Source organism: Dermacentor albipictus, chromosome 2, assembly GCF_038994185.2.
Source record: "Dermacentor albipictus isolate Rhodes 1998 colony chromosome 2, USDA_Dalb.pri_finalv2, whole genome shotgun sequence".
Classification (NCBI taxonomy): Eukaryota; Metazoa; Arthropoda; class Arachnida; order Ixodida; family Ixodidae; genus Dermacentor; species Dermacentor albipictus.
In genome coordinates, this window is record NC_091822.1 from 132,839,457 (window position 1) to 132,856,478 (window position 17,022).

Below are 17,022 nucleotides of genomic sequence, written 5' to 3' on the forward strand. Positions count from 1 at the left end.
GAAACTGTCGAACAAAATAACATTTAAATCTTGGCGATGAATACGTCGCTGACCTGACGCAAAGCTATACCGCAATACGGCCAGTCGCCCATTGTAGCCGGCGGCTGATTGGACGATACTTTGTTGCGATAGGCTGTGCATGCGGACTGATGCCGATAAGATAAGGCAAGGATGCAACACTGTTTGGCGTTTCTTATCGTAAACGCCAGGCCGACACGTTCCAGCGTGATATTCAGAAAGCAAGAAAGCTTCCGCGTTCATTAAATGCGTCGCTTTAAATTTGACTGACGCATATACGTTAACAGGTCGCAATCAGAAGGTATACATCGGCAACGCACCTCTGTAGCCATACGGCCGGTCAGTCGGATTCTTTCCTCCTTTCTTCTTTGTTACGTTGAGTATACTGCACGTTTAACTGCACGATTCCCCCTGTTGTTCGTAATGCACGAATAACTGTCGCACAAGCACTCTCTGTCTGCACGTGTGTTGCGTGTTTTAAAACGGCGCGCAGAGCGGTGCATCCAGTGTTTTCGTGTGCGTCTCCCCCCATTCGTCTTTCGACAGGTGCCGATATGCTCCAAGGCTTTCAGGAGCAGATCGAGAGCCTGGCACAAGAACTAGCGCGTATGAAGAGGGAAAAGTTTGACTGGCTCAAGGACAAAGCGGTGAGTGATTACTGTACGTTGGGACATTAGACATGTAGAGTTACAAGTACAATGTTCGGTTGGGGTGTGCGAATGTTTGATACTTTGGAATAACGAATCAAATGGTGTCGTATTCGATTCGAATCGAGTAGCCACACTACTCGTAAATGCGAATACTTTTTTTTCGAATAACTTTCTAATATTTTAAAGCGTTAACTCTGCGCAGTCAAACGTTAAACTGGAGTACATGCATTCTCATTTTCATCCTCGCGGGCATAGTGTAGGCATAAAGCTTGAGAACTTACGTAGTGGAAGCAGGCTGCGTTGCTCAAGGAGACCAATTTGACCCGCTTTACAGCAGTCATTCGTACTCTCCGAAAAGTCCTGCAGTGTATGAGAACAAACCGCTTAATTGTTCCGAATTTGTGCTTTCTTTAATAAGCAACCCTTCGTAACGCTCAATTTAATGACAAAACCTTGCCAGCGATGTGAATACGAGGATGTAAACATCGTTGTACACCAATTGCGAAAATGGCTATTCGGAACGCATTGGACTCGATTCTGGCACTATTCGGTTCGTATTTGATTCGGTCTCATAATCTATTCGTGCACTAATATATGTAGAAGTGTAATGTTAGGCACGGAAGCAGGGGAACCCATTGAATCATGCCGCGTTATATTTTGGCGCGTCCCGCAGACATATGCGCGCTTCCTTCGCATCCTTCGCTACCTAAAGACTCTAAGAAGTGTGGACAGCGGCTTCAACAACAACTCAAGAAACTATGCCATTTCCCTTTCTTTTTTCTACTCTTATTATTTCTGTAAAGATTTGTGAAGGGTTTCGACTGTCTGTGTTTATCTTGCTTATTGCTTTGTTTTGGACTATCATATTAAAACAGGGGGGGGGGGGGGGGCTTGTTAGTGGCCAAACTTATCATTTTGTCGCAGTTGACAGGCGACAATGAAGCTAGCTTCGGTGTTTCCCGTCAAGTACTCACAATGCACAGCGTTATTTCTTAGTTTCCGTTTTCTACTACGGCATTTAAATGACAGTAAACCTTTGATACATCTGTAAAGGATAGAACTAACGAATACGGGACACGACGCACAAGAAGTCGGGTTCACAGTGCTATTTTTGCGTTATTATCGTAAGTGCAAAAACCACTGCGGTATCGTTGATCAGCAGATGTCATAATTTTTCTTTCTTTTTTCTTCGGATGCGCCGAGTTTTAAAGAAGTCCATTTTTCCGTGAAATAGCTTAGTGAAGAAGGCCGCGTGGCGTCGTGTTTAGACACCTTTGCAACGCATGTGTACCTCAAAAAAAAAATTACCGACGATTACGTTACTTCCTAATGCGAAATTGGAGCGCAGCAAATAAGCTGTTTCACCTTTTCGATAGATTGAGGCAAAGAAATCGAGCAACACATGTATGCGCTATCACAGAATTTTTTTTTTATTTTTCACACGTATTCCTTTAACAAAGACTCCACTAACAGTTCTTGACAGTCATGAAGGAAGCTTTGTGGTCGGAGAAATAGACTGATATATGTTTGACTTGGTACACCAATGCTTGATTCTCAAAGACGAGATCTATACAAGTGCCTCGCGAGGTTGTCACAGCCGTGGGACGCGTTACGAGCGAGAGGAACGGGTTGTTCTCCCGCATAAGTGTTAGGAAATTGCTGTTTGTCTTTATGTCAACATTAAAGTCCCCCACTACTAACATCGGTGTGGATCGATGGACGGTTAATGCGAGTTGCAGGAAGTGCACGACGTCTTTCGTGAGTGCGGTAGCCGACTCACGAAAGCGGTATCAGTCGGTCGCTGCTAGCGCTGGGGGGATGAAAGGGGGGCGGAGCTGGTTACGAGGCCGACGATAACGCCGACGACGACGCGAAACCCAGGAACGGACGCCAAAGAGCTACTTGTGTAGCCAGCCCTCCTCCACAGTCTCTCCTCCTCCCTTCCATCATCCTCCCTCGCCCGGAGAGCCGACAGCGCGCATGCGCGGCGGCGGAGCAGATTCGTCGGCGAGCTACGACGCGAAACCCAGGAACGGACGCCAAAGAGCCATTTGTGTAGCCAGCCCTCCTCCACAGTCTCTCCTCCTCCCTTCCATCATCCTCCCTCGCCCGGAGAGCCGACAGCGCGCATGCGCGGCGGCGGAGCAGCAGATTCGTCGGCGAGCTGGTTACGAGGCCGACGACAACGCCGACAACGCCGACGACGACGACGACGACGACGCGAAACCCAGGAACGGACGCCAAAGAGCTGCGCTCTAAAAAAAATCGACCTTGCGTCGACAGGGGCAAACGAAATTGGCTTTCTTCGGCTCCATGCTTCGCTAGGGTGCCGCACCTTAGTCGATGCGTCAGGATATTGTGAATTGGCATACATCGCAGCAGTCTGTATGGCTCTTGTCCGTGCTCTGCGCGCTCGCAGCTCGCAACGTCTGCTTGGGGGGAGCAGAGGCATGGCCTCCGACATCCGTGCGCGCGGCCTCGGTCTTGGAGGCCATGATAGAAAAGGCGTCGGTATCAGCTGCTATAGGGTTTATGGAAACAGAGGAATGGTGCGAAATTCCTTCGCCTTCGTCATTTGGGTTTTGCTGACAGGCCAATTCTTTAATCCCCACCTCACCCACTACTCGCAGCCGACGGCCGCGAAGGCATTGTTTCACGTTTCGAGGGCAATAACATACGTGCAAAAAGTTTTGTTACATTTACGGCCTGGTGTTAACATACGTCGACGGAAATGCGCATGTTTATGTGCATGGTCTCCCGCTCTGGCTATTTCCGTGTTATCATTACTACCTTTATACATTTATTTGATTTATTGCTGTTAGCCACAACTTATGTATTTTTGTTGCTTTATTGACCCCCTCCCCTACCCTTCATTTCCCTTTAATGTATTTCCCGAACTGGGCAGTTAAGTTATGCGAATAAATAAATGCAATACCTCCCTGTCCCTCAGTTCGGGGGATCGAACTGGATTTTCTCTTTGTATGAGCTTTCTCTTTTTCGCTTTCCTGCCTTTCTTTACTTTTTTTCACTCTCTCTGTCTTTATCTTTCTCAATCTGAGTCATTTCTGAGCCACATTCGTCAGCACAGTTCTTCAAGTGCGCATGTCCGAGTTGCCGTTTATATCTCCCGCGGCGCGCGCAAGCGCCCTCTTTCCCTCTCTTTCCCCTTTCTTCCCTACCCCGTGCGTAGGGCGACAAACCGGACGTTCGCCTGGTTGGCCCTTCCCTTCTTTTCCTATACTTGTTCTCTCCCTCACTCTCTTCTGTCATTGCTGTCATGTGCGGATCTATCCTCTTTCCTCCTTTCCTCCTACTCCTCCTCTCCCCTATGACGCTGCGCCGTGCTCCCTGATGGGCTGCAGAAATCTAAGCGTTCTCCTTCCTCCTTAATAAGGAAGGAGAATGCTTAGATTTCTGCAGCCCATCAGGGAGCACGGCGCAGCGTCATAGGGGAGAGGAGGAAAGAGGACAGATGGTGAGATGGCTCGTCCGCACATGACAGCAAAGATAGAAGAGAGTGAGGGAGAGAACAAGTATAGGAAAAGGGAAGGGCCAGCCAGACGAACGTCCGGTTTGTCGCGTCTAAATTGTGCCCAAAAAACCTCTTCTACACCGGCCTTTTTATTCTCGCAGATCGTGCTGGCCGAAATGCAGAAGCTCACCGACAAGGAAGTGCGTCTCACGACGGAGCTCTCCCTCGCCAAGCGCGAGGTGGCCCGCCTCTCGAAGCTCGTCTGATACCCCGGCGACAAGCCCTCCGTCGTCGTCGGGACGGACTCCGCGTCGCACCACTGCTAGTCAACTCTACACCTGCGAACGCTTTCTTTTCTGTTCCGCGGCCGTTGCGAGAAGGAAAAGTGCGCTGCAAACACATGCCAAAAAAAAAAGGAAGAGACACTGAAAGGGAACGGTTGATCGGCGCACCAGGTGTCACCCGTTGCGCACCTACCTGCTGCCCCGCCGATTGTTTCTTTTTCTTTTTTGCGTTTCATGCCAGAGACTAACGCGTTTCCCTCCGCTCCGCGCCCTGCATCATTTTCGCCACAAGTGAGCTATACATACACACACCATGGACAGTGTGGAGATCCTTTCTCGTTATTTTTAAGATTTAGTTTATGTGATGTGTGCGTTTGTGCAATGATTCATTGTCATGATGTCTTTCTTTTACCGTGTTTCTTTCCAAGACACGCGTGCATTGTTACTTCGTTAAAGAAAAACTGTCACGTTTTTTGCGAATGGCATGCGTTTGGCTTGACCGCGCAATGCAAATGTCTGTGCAATTAGGAGATATCCCTGCATGAGGAAAAAAAAAAAATCTCGTATGCCGCATATTCTCAACATCCGTTAATCTCGTATTACAATATGAGATCACGTACAAATCATACGAGAATAATGGATTCGTGAGATATGTTACGTACGATACGGTTTTCGAGATGGGCGTATCTTTTGCTTTCGCGAAGCACATTGACGACTCCATTTTGTGGATAGCTTTTATTTATTTCCATTGTTTAAAATCTTTGCGTCAAACTGTTTTGCCGTATAACGAAAAAGTTAAACTGCAGTGTAGTCAGTGTTTAAGTGCAATGTTTAAGGATTTGGCCAGACGCAGCACGTTGAATTGTTCAATATTTGTCTAATTTTATCATTTTATAAAAATTTTATTCTTTCTGTATTTAGTACCATGCAAGCCAAAGTTTCTTGTAACTGCGAGCTTCTCATCATAATTCTTGGTTGTGCTGATAAATTTTTTTCCGCGACAGACCAAGCGACCTGTACAGAGCTTTTAAACCATCAACATGCGTATGTTCTTCCGCATCATCTTATCTGGTGTTTTTCTTCTTTCTTATTTCTTTTTTTAGCAATTTGTGTTTGTGTACCCTTTGCATCCCGTTTTGCGGTAGAGACGCACTCGAATGAAGCTGGCATGCTTCTGTATTTTCGTACTTTGCGTGAAGACCTCAAGATACTTCGCCAATGTGTACACTTAACAATTTCTGTCTCTTCTTTCTCAATCCTCTCGCTTACAGCCTTGAAGATGTCAATCGCATCGGTAGCTCGCTCTTTAAAATGTTGATGGACGTCTCTCGTATGTTGACTTCCTTAAAAAGATGTTCAGGAGAATAGTTTTATTTAGCCTGTACATGTAGTATTACCCTTTACGAAATACCGGAACGCCAGAGAAGTAGACGGTACAAACAGCTACGTTAGCTACAGCTTGTAATGCTTTGCTCAAACAAAACGCGTTCCAAGCGATTGGCTTGCATAGCTATTGTTGTCGAAGAAAAAAAAACAGCTATAAGTTTTCTTGTTGCTACCGACGCCCCTACATCATCAGCTTAGCGGTGTATGGTCATTGCAATTATACGTCGGTGTGCTGTAGTTGAACTCAGTGTCACGAGGTGGCACCAGCAGCGTTTCTGCTCATCTCCGTGTCCCTTGAAGCCCTCTGTAAGCGCGATAACAGAACACTGGAGACGTCGACGCATGGATAGATGGATGGATGTTAGGAGCGTCCCCTTTGGAACGGGGTGGTGGGTGGCGCCACCAAGCCCTTGTTATCAGCATCAGCGCTGGTAGCGTCACCTTGTGATGCTTTCTTGAATCACAACGCATTAGGAATTATTGTGTTGCGTCACTGTATTCGCGGAGGGAAGACAAAGAAAAATAAGTTCACTGCACGATAGTGATTGCCATGGTTGAGGTTAATGTCACAAGATGCCGCCAACAGCGTCGCTGCGTTAAAGCCTCTTGCGGCGCGATCTGTATCTCTGACGTTCCTGTATTCCGCGAACTGTAATATGGCACCACTCTATTAATGTCTACTCCGCGAACATTTCTTGCGGTATGTGTGCATAATGTATGTCCCGCTCTCTTGTACACGAAACCTGCATTTCACTTGTGGCACCTTCAGGTTCAGGTGCGTTACTGACTTGGATTCAGCTTGCGCGTGCGGCCTTGCAAAGATTATTGTTGACTTTCTACAGGCATCGCATGGCTTTCTGTTGCATAGTTGTTCTGTGCGGAGGTCTCTAGATTGCCAACAAAAATCTTTGTACAGGGTATGCACGGGATATGCGCGTAGTGGCCGCTGTCTCGAGCAGGCCTGCGCTTTTCAGCCATTGGAGACTGCCCGTCTCCCCTGTTATTGTTCAAAGTACTCTCGGAGCTCGTGTGCGCCGTGTTGTGCAGTTTCTCGAACACTACGCAAACGTTCTGCGTCATCAGCATGTTGCAGGCGTATTTAGCGGTAGCCTGCTGTCCAGGAAGTTATTTATTACTGTATATATATGTAAACGTGTGCATTTCCTCTGGCACCCAGAAAAAGAGTAGCAGTATTGTAGCAGAAACTTTGATCTCTTCGAGGATTAAGAGGAATAACGAGTAATGTTCTCGACGCTTGCGATGACTGGAGTCGGCTTCGAAGTGACCGTAGTTATACGCCCCTTCCAAGTGTTTAAGAAGCCGGTTGAATGTCGTCGATAGTTAGAGGTGTGGTTTCAGAGTGAACGGGAAAAATATTGCGGTTCCGCACATGTTCAAAATAGAGAAGATGTCTAAGTGTGTGTAATTCAGTGTATGCATGGCCTATGTCTGAAACCCGATTTTATGAAGTATAAGAGATGCAGAGTATTTATCCAAAAGAGAAGTTTCGAGAAGTCGGCGGGTTGTGAACAGCCGAGTGTTTGGCGAGTTGTGGAACGGAAACGAGTTCGTTAAATTGGCCATTCCGTAAAATTGGGTTTCGTAAGATGAGGTCGCGAAGGTACGAACGTCGCGTGTCTCATGTCGTGTTCGTAAACTTGTCGATGCTCGTGATATTTCCGCGCGCTACACATGACGATGATCTTTTTTTGAATCTCTGCTGTATAAGTAGCTGTGACGTCCGTGCGATAGGCTTAGCGACTACACGGGAATTCGCCGATGGCGAGAGGCCGTGTTTAGGGTTAGTGTCGTGCAGTTCGTAACGCCGTATGTAAGCGTTCTTCATACCAGTGCCCGTACTTTCGATGTAAGCTCATATATACATAGCCTCGGGTAGATAGGAACAAAACATTCCCGCGATTCAAATAACGAGATGTCGATGTCAACGTTCACCTTCAGTGTATTGCGCTGTCTCGGTGCAGTTAAGCCTCTACGCGTAGACTTTAGTCGTTAAGTACAAGGCCATTGAGTTATCTATCCCTTCTCGAAATACGCTGTTGAATTCATTTCACGACGTCCGTGGGAACAGTCGTCCCCTCGCATTGTTCGTAGCGGCAAATCAGTGTGCACGCCAGGTAAACACAGCGTAGTTGATTTGAAGACTTGAAGACTGTTGCATTGAAGACCATTGCGTATGAGACTATCGTCGTTGAAGACTATACTTAAGGGTTGAGATCAGGCGTGCTTTCAATGGCCCCTCACCAGGTTTGGTCATTTTAAAACAGAAAAGCGCAGCGTATACATCACGCTCCGACGATCGTTTCTGCAAAGTATTAACAGTGCTGCGAGAAGCAGCTGAAATTTCCTACCAGCCTAACACCGCGCGCCCTCCCTCTCGAAGAAGCTGCGCATCCAGTGAGAGAGCGAAGGTCGCTAGCAAAAATGATGATTATGATTGGCCACTTCTGGCACTTGCATCAATAAACTCCAGAGGGCGCCCGCAAGCAAAAATGCCGGCACGTAAAACGCACTGCCAGCTATAGGTCACTTATACCATGAAACGGGACTTTCGGAAAATCGTCCGATGTGGAAGGGGGAGGGGGGGGGGGGAGGCTGTCAAGATAGCGGATGAGTATTTAATACCGACAAAACGCAATTATATTACTTCCAATATTTCACGTTTTCTCTCCCTGTACGTGTCATTCCGCTATTCAGCTGTTCCAGCAATGTTCACTTGGGATAACAGAGTAATACTTATCTGAACGAAATTCGCGGGGCCAGGAGAAACTATTGAACTAGTTATTCGTACGTTCAAAAAGAAAAGGGTAGTAAGTGAGAAAGTAAAACGTGGGTATTTAGTTTCTTGTCGTCGGTGCAGGAGTTTCGCACTTGTTCGTGGAATCCCATAAAAAGAAGCTTGTTGAAGCAATGTTCTATCAAATAGTATACCTCACTGCTTTTGCAGGCACAATTCGCTCTCTGTATACGTATACGCGTTGTGTGCATGCGAAGACATCGCCAGAAACTTCTGTTCTTCAGGCTTGGTTGCTTGCTTGGCGCTTTACACGCTTGCGGAAACTCTCGTTTCTGCTGGGTTTCGTGTAGCGAAATCGTAACTGTGCGGGGTCGAGTAATTTGCTTGGCTTGGCTTGGCTTAAAATTGTAGTTTAATTGCGGTATCTACTAGTCGTCGTTGGAGTTGTGCACCGTACCGAACCGTCGATTCCGCTGGCTCTATATAGAAAGCGAAATTTGTGTGAATGCCTGTTCTCCGGGACGATTGTCGATCGTGGGGTGTCTTGCGAAACCTCTGATATCTCGCACGTAGTAGCGCGTATCTGTACAAAGCGAGCGCAGCAAGCAGTGTGATGTGAACGAAAGCAGTGTTATGCGTTATCGCACTTGTTCATCCCACGGCACGTTTTCTGAAGCGAGATAAGCGAGGTCCATCGCATCAAATGGAAGTATCGACTGCTTTGTGTGTATACGTTGAGAAGAAAAAGAAATAGAACACTTCGAACCCTGGCTATTGGCCTCAGCGTGTCGTCTGTTGTTACTCCTGTCGAAACACCTTTCGTATCGCAGTGTAAATACTACATTGCAGCAGTGTGACACCGTCCTCTTTGCGGATCATCGACACTTATATATACCGCGAGTCATATACTGTACGAATGATCTAAATAGTCGTAGCCTCGCGCTATAGCGTACGCGTTGCTAGAAGGCCTCGTTATTGTATTTCGCCAGGCCTTGTAATTGTTTTTCTTTCTCGAACGAAAGCGTCACGGCGGTATACGCGAGTGTGCGAGCGAAATAAGCATGCTGTGCGACCGAAAGCATGCGACGTTGTAAGTTTCAAGTAATGAGCTGCATTTCGCTGCGCGAGTCATCCGAAATTTAAAATTACGTTCAGTGGTTTTACGCGCCAAAACCGACATCTGGTTATGAGGCACGCAGTATATATATGGGGGGGACTCTGGATTAATTTCCACCACCCGTGGTCATTCAACCTGCACCCAATGCATGGTACGTGAGCGTTTTTCTTTTCCTATCCTATCCTCCTTTTTTTTTGCATTTCGCCCCCATTACAATGCGGCTGCCGCGTCCGGTATTCGATTCCGCGACCTCGTGCTTTAACTGCGCCCGACGCCAAACCCACCGAGCAACCAGGGCGGGTCATTTGAATTTTTTCGTTCCTTCTTGCAGAATCGAGGCCGACAAAAACCACTCGCCACGAGTGAACGTACGCGCGCATACGATGTGGACACGCTCAATGGATACGTAAGATTTATTTTTCCACCCCCACGTCTTCGTTAAGCGTGCGTGTTTCTGCCTGAGACCAAAGATTAATTGCATCGACCGACCGCTTTAGTTTCGAGGAAGCAACGACGCGTTTACGAGCGTGAGCCAGATACAGCTTTCGTCTGCTTTTGTTCGGCAACGACGTTCCCGACCAAGGCATTATCGTCGTTAGCAGTTTCTCGAAGTGCACCGTTCGTCTGCGAGCACGCCTTATCTTAATTATTATTGAGAGGGATTTTGCGAGAAGTTTGCAGCAGCCTAACTGCGGACGTGAACTTTAATAATCACGGCCTTGTGTACGCGTCCATCGCGTTAATTCACTCGTGAGCAGCGCAACAGTTCGTCGGCATTCGAGGGTACGCAAAATGAGAAGGCTAACGCCGAGTCCAAAGCTTAACAGCAATATGAAAAAAAAACGTCATTATATCTGAATTGTGATTTGAAGCACGAGATGGCATGTTATTTGTACGCAAATGTTGCATATACTACATAAAATTATAAGAGTTCCAGCGAGAACTGTGTATATGCGCCACGTCGCAGTAGGTTAGAGAAACGCAGTTTTATTGCTTCCTTCCTTCTTTCTTTTTCTTTTTTTTAGTGCCAACCGATAAGCACACCCTATCTCAACAATATGTATGCGATTCGCTGTAGTAAAAAAAAAGAAAAAGGAAGTACAGCTTAAACAAAGCAAACCCGATAAATAAAAGCGGGAGCAGAGAAAACATTGATCTACATTCACTAAAATATGCAGGTGACGAATCTGGAGCGTAAACAGTCAGGATGGCTTCGATGTTGTCCTCTTCCTTCGTGTCGGGCACGCGTCCAATTTGTGCCAGAACTCGTCTTATTCGGAAGCCTACACTGAAAACAAACAAAAAAATTCGTCGTTCTTGCGACGCGGTCGGAAGAGGGGAAACAGGTATTCGCACCAATCTACGAAAGTGCACATTAAGGCGACCCGAACAGAGTGAGCTCACTCTCGCAAACTCCTTTCGTGGAGAACTCCAAATTTCCGTTCCAGGCATCGCTGAAATGCTGACACGCCGACAGCAGACGGCGTTTGCAGACGGCATTGCCTAGATAAGGCCTTGATACACACGTACAGAAGTTCAAAACAGTGCACAGGCGTGTATGAATCTAGGCTTCCTATAGCGATGCGAGCGCGTGAGAGATTTCCTATCCGCTTTCGCATATATACTATGAATGTTGACTTATAGGCCAAGTCATCTTCTAGAGTTTGTCGTTGTGTAAACGCTCGTGTGCAGTACACTCCTGTATTAGAACAGTCGGCTGCATGCGCTTGAAGCCGGTCGGCTGCTCTCTTCTTCGCCGATGATCAACTTAAGAGGCTCGCTACTTTGCCATCGCTGTTCTACTTCAACGCTCGCAAGCTTATGCAGAACTGCGCGCGCTGAGCTCATCACCCTCGCGCAAGCTCATCTAATTTCCTTAATCGGCACATTTGCTAATGGATCGCAAAGGAGAGCTGCTGAACGCGTACTGTTTGACTGTGCACTTCTTGATTCGAGTTTCGAAGCTCAACCATTCTCCTCAGTCGGATGGACAGGCGTCAAAGATTAGCAATCGTTCGTATCAGTACAAATATTAACTGTATGAAGCTAAAAAGAAAGGGAAGGCTGCGGTGAAATTGAAACGAAGCGAGAATTGTTTCGTTTCCTTTCGTTACAATCGCTCAATACTTGCAAACACGCAATGTTCAGGGTGCAAGCATGCTGCAGCAGCTCCCCTGTTATGCGCGATAGGCCATTAGAGCAGAAACTGAAGCCAAATCGTATTGTCTTTAGGCGGGTAGCATGCATTTCGGCTAAATATGTAGATTTGATCTCGGGTAGACAAGAAGCGTAAATCCCACTGCTAATAGTTGTTAGCGTGCAGTGTTAATACTGACGCTAATAAAACGCATCGCTAAATAGTGTTTGTAATCGTCGAGTTACGATGATCAAGTTTACTCATAATGGCAAAGCCTTTAGCGCAATTTAAAAAAGACAGGAACGAGACAGAGACACAGGACAGCGCTGTGAGTTTCTGTTTTTTTTTTTTCGTCTTTCTGGAGATTTGCTGCTAGGCATCTGTAGTAAATAAAACGAACAAACAGAGAGCGTCGCACGGAGCCCTGTGTGATGCAGGTACTGTTGCAATGAGTCAGCGCATTTGCTGTCCGTTATCCAACGAGTATACAGTCCACCGGAACACTAGGCTTCAGTTCGGCCTCCCTGTGTATCTTGCACCTGTTATAATATCCCGAGTACCAGGGCACAGCTTCGGTAACAAGACTGCTTCAATATTGGCGCCGGCCGCTGCGCTGGACGCGAACCCAATTTTCCCCAGAGCTTTATCTTATTAGAAATAGAAGGTAGGTCTGATAGGTGTGGATTTACGCAGTGTTCAAGTTGTCACACAGCTCTTTAGGAAGCGCCCGTGACCGTTGGTATACAGTTTGCGGCTGTGTGACACCGGTTTATCGTGTTGTACAGAGTGTGTAGTGTCCGAAGGTTTCCCTATGCATTGTTCTTCGGTAGGCTGTATTCAATGCTTGTGCACGTACTGGATTCTTCGTGGTCGTCGACCACGTTCCAACGACTTCAAAGTGAGAACTGTAGCATACGTGCAGGCATGCGCGTCTAGAGAAAAGTGTTTCCTCATTATCGAGTATACCCGGTTGGCTCACGTGTTCCTCGAGTGCAATATGTAACGCTATCGCCACGCTCCTGTCGACGATGTTGCCGAGACTGCGCAGGATTTGTATTAGACCGTTATGTAGCGCCACCTTTGCATGTGGAGCTTTATATGGCGCTCAGAGATTTGTGGTCCGTATTTGTGAAGTCTGTTCTCAAAAGAATGTTATGCAGCGTTTATTGCAGAGTATGTGTTTCGGAGTACTGACGTTAGAGAAAGAAGTGAGGAAAGGTGGGACTTAAGATTGAATCGAATGCAAATGAGACGTGCAACTGAGATGTTTCGCTAAATGCTCATTTTTTATTGACTGTTTACTTTTATCACATCTTTAAAAAATATACAGCAGTTTAAAATAGCAGAAGGCGTTGTCAGACTTTTGTAGATTACTGTGAAAGACATAGGGAAGGTTTCGTCAGGTTTGCATGGAAGTACTTGACATCTTAGACATTGCCTTTGACTACAGGTAATGCCAAATTCTGTAGCCTCGACACACCAGTTGTTCTTTTGCTTTTGTTTTCTTTCTTTCTTTTCGCTTACCTTTGGTAGAGTGAAAACAAATAGGTTTATGTCGGCTTTTCTACAATCACCTTTCTTGTCGTGGTTCTCGTATGTTGTAGGAAAAGTATTGAACGCATAGTAAGCGTGTCTCGTTGGTTATTCGTCAAAGTAGCGAAAGTCATGATCATCATGGTTTCTCCAGTTCCACACAATTGGCGTCACTCCTGTCGAAGAGAAAAAGAAAGAAAGTGAAGCAGCGAATCTAGCGATCCCATAATGGTGTCGCGTGTTATTTAGCGTGTCGCGTATCATAGTTGTTCATTAAATATTTATTTTAATTTATTGCCGTGCCATAGTATTTGGGTATAAGTCCTCTCGCGAGGTGCCACTGCATGCGTCACTCAAACATTGGGCAAAAAAAAAAAAACATTGTTGGAATAGTCAACACTCCTCACGCGTTACCGTTGTCATGTACAGTTTCAGATATATATATAGTGCTGTTGCCGCAACAGCTTACTGTGCAGCGCCTGTAGATTGCTCCTACGCATTGCACTTCCTCTCTATCCCTGCTGCTTAATGAGAAGCGTGCGTACAGGTGCAGCGCAGCGAAATATAGTACCGCTCTCTGATTGAAGATGGAACCTGCGGGATCTCCTGCTGTGCGGTGTGACATGAGACCTATTACATGCTGTGCATACATATATATATATATATATAGTGGTGATAAGATATACATATATATTGCGTATATTTTTGTGTGACAAAGTGCGGGAAGAATTCGCGTCGGCGTTGTCGGGACGAAAATGATGTACAATAAAAGCTCGATGTCATTGCTGTTGTTAAAACTGCGTTTGTTATAGTTTGCCTGTTTCTTCTTGTGCCTGTTTGACGTCCAGTCGGCGGGCTTACGACGTGGGCGATGCCCTCACTGCAACTAGGAGTGCGCTTTCCAATTCCTGCCGCTCCGTAAGTTTGATGGCATTTCCAAGGGTGACGTAAATGGCTGTCGAAGCTCTAATGGTTCAGTGAGTGGTGTCGTTTATTGGAAAGAAGGAGTATTGATGTGTAGTCGGCGGAAAGCATGGTCAGCAGCCGACTGTCGAACCGAAACTTCTTTTCGTTCCGGTTCGCCGTAAACGGTTCTATACCGGTTCGACTCCGAAGCAAAAAACGAGCGATTCAAGACGGTTCGAACCGGCTCATGTTAATTTGCATAACCGCAGAATATATACCGGAAAACAACACAAAGTTATTTTGCGCAGCAACTCTGCTGCCTTGCTGTCTGGAAAGAATAAAGAAAAATTACATGCGTTCTATTCTGCAGGATCCAACGAAAATGTTGCAAATTATGTGAAGCGAAGCATTAGTGCAGCGGTGCTATAAATGCCGTTCAGCCGCGTAGCTTTCCTTGGGCTTGTTGGTGCATGATTTGAATAGCAATGAATAGCGCGCTGAGGACGGGGCAGTAAAACTCAGACACACACGATGTCATACAGCTAAATGCGATGCGTACTGTTAGGATCGGCCAGCGGTGGTAGTGACCTTCTAGCCCCTCCTGCCCCACTTCGACGAATAGCTTCGTGAAGCTAACAATGCGTTTCCCGTCGGACAGACCTGCGGCGCCAGCAAGGCGAGACGTGTGGCGGTTCGAGTGTCGTTTGTTGTTTCACTGTTGCCGTCACGGACCAATGGGAGCAAGAAACTCCTAGAAAAGGGTGTTCTACGGCGTTTCCACACGGACTTCGGTAACCGCCATGGTCGTTTGACAGACGCTCCAGCTAACTACTGGGTCATCCCGGGAACCAAGACGCGCCAGCTTGAGTCAAATGTGACAATCCCTGTCTACGAAGCTGCCCTCCTTTCTGTGTGTTCAGTGAGCAAAGGTGCGGGAGTGATTGTGCGAACCCTCGCCCTCAACGCGGGTCCTTCGACGACTTTGGACACTCCGAGTGGAAGAATTTCGTGCGCCAAGTTTCCCTGGCCTACGTATGTAGGGAGGACAAAGGTGGTTTAAGCGGTCGTTTTCGGCTCCTCGGGGTGCTTCAATGGAGTCATGCTAGATTGATGAGACGTAACGTTCTCCGCTCCTCATGTATATATTGTAAATAAATGTAGCACCCTTCGTTCTCGCGGAGAACATGTTCCTCCCTTCAACAACGTCCTTAGCGTAGATGAGTCGGACGACGGCATGGGCCAGCTACCCCTTATGGCATGCCCGACCCCACCTCTTACACACTGGCTGGAAGCGCTGAAATTGACTTTGCGACGTGGTGCTGTGTCTTCGGTGAGTGCTTGATTTTTTGCTTTGACTTTCTAGGGTTCATATTGTGCTTGTTCAGTTTAGAACAGTAGGGAAGCTGGATTGTTGATTGCAAGCTTATAAGCTTGTAAGATTGCAAGGAAGGTGATTGAGCAGGACCAAGGCAGTAAAGCAGCAATCATGGATTTGAGGACACTGCTGAGAGATGAATCGCTGGTTGTCGGTGAGGAACTGGGCCTAGATATTGTGGTCTCCTCGCGACGCTCACGGCGCGCAGGCTCCGATTCCGCGCGCGCCGGACGACCACCGCGGGTTCGAGCACTCCGAGCCGCCATGCGTGCAGGGCACCGCGTCCGCGCCTGCTCCGGCCCGCTCCGTGTGCCGACGCGCCGCTGCGTGCGTACGCGCCCCGCCGGCCCCAGCTTAGGGGAAGGCGAGACCGCGCGCGCAGCAAGGGAGACCCTAGGCAAATCTCTCTAGAAGTGACAAAGAACATTTATTGAGGTTGGACTCAATACACACACGCATTTTAACATCACGTCCGAATCTGAAGCTAATTAATACACAAAACATGGCCAAATGGTCGCCGGTGGCCGCTAGCGGCACACCGCGACCGAGAGAGAACAAAGAACCCCAGCAGTAAGAGGCTGCCTATCCTTCGGTCAGCGCCTGCCATCGCGTGCCCCACAGCAAAGAAAAGGGAATAGAAAGAAACGACAGACGAACAGACGGGGGCACGATCGGCAGACGCTGCCTCAGGACATCGAGACGACGGAAGAGTGCGCGCGGGCCCGCCGAGGCCGGGACCCCGACGAGCCGAAGTAACCATCGGCCGGCAGCGGACAAAGGGGGCCGCCGCCGGCAGAGAGGAACACGTACGCACCTTCCGACGCCCCGATGTGGTCTCTTCGGGCCCCGTCTTGCTCGCGCTTACCCGGAGCGCACGCAAGCAGGGCCCGAATCCCGCCAAAATGTCAGCCAATGGGGAAAGCCTGTTGACATTCGCGTGGGCGGTATGACAGCAGAGCGACAGTGTTTTATGACCCGCTGCCACCCCGTCCAGGCAAGGATGAGAGGGACACGGAGCCCCCGGCAACACAACGCAATGGCTCCACACAACCACCGCGAGAGCCCGAAAAACGCCGCGAGAGCCAGAAACCCCACAAGGTACACAAGGAAATGACGAAATCGGAAATATTAAAGCTGATTCCCGAACAGGCCAGTGAGGAGGCCATTGGAATTAGTCTTGAACTTTTTAGGAAAAGAGAAACGGTACAGAGAGAGAGAGAGAAAATAGAACGGGGGAATATGGGCTAGCCGGGCTTGTTGGTACGAACACATTCTTTTGCAAGCAGCGCGAATAACGGGACACAGAAAGAGGCACACAACACAGGCGCTGACTTGCAACAAGTCAGCGCCTGTGTCGTGTGCCTGTTTCTGTGTCCCGTTATTAGCGCT

At 47.8% G+C, this 17,022-nt stretch overlaps 1 protein-coding gene across 4 annotated transcripts in view; it reads left to right on the plus strand.

Moving 5' to 3' along the window:
- RapGAP1 (Rap GTPase activating protein 1) overlaps window positions 1-13,646 on the plus strand; it is a 307,901-nt gene extending 294,255 nt beyond the window's left edge. For all 4 annotated transcript variants that reach the window (XM_065451496.1, XM_065451481.2, XM_065451489.1 and 1 more), the window contains 2 exons: window positions 565-665; window positions 4,302-13,646. In XM_065451496.1, coding sequence (XP_065307568.1) covers window positions 565-646 — 82 coding nt within the window. In that variant the 3' untranslated portion in view covers window positions 647-665; window positions 4,302-13,646. The remainder of the gene's footprint in view (window positions 1-564; window positions 666-4,301) is intronic.
- The last annotated feature ends 3,376 nt before the right edge of the window (window positions 13,647-17,022 follow it).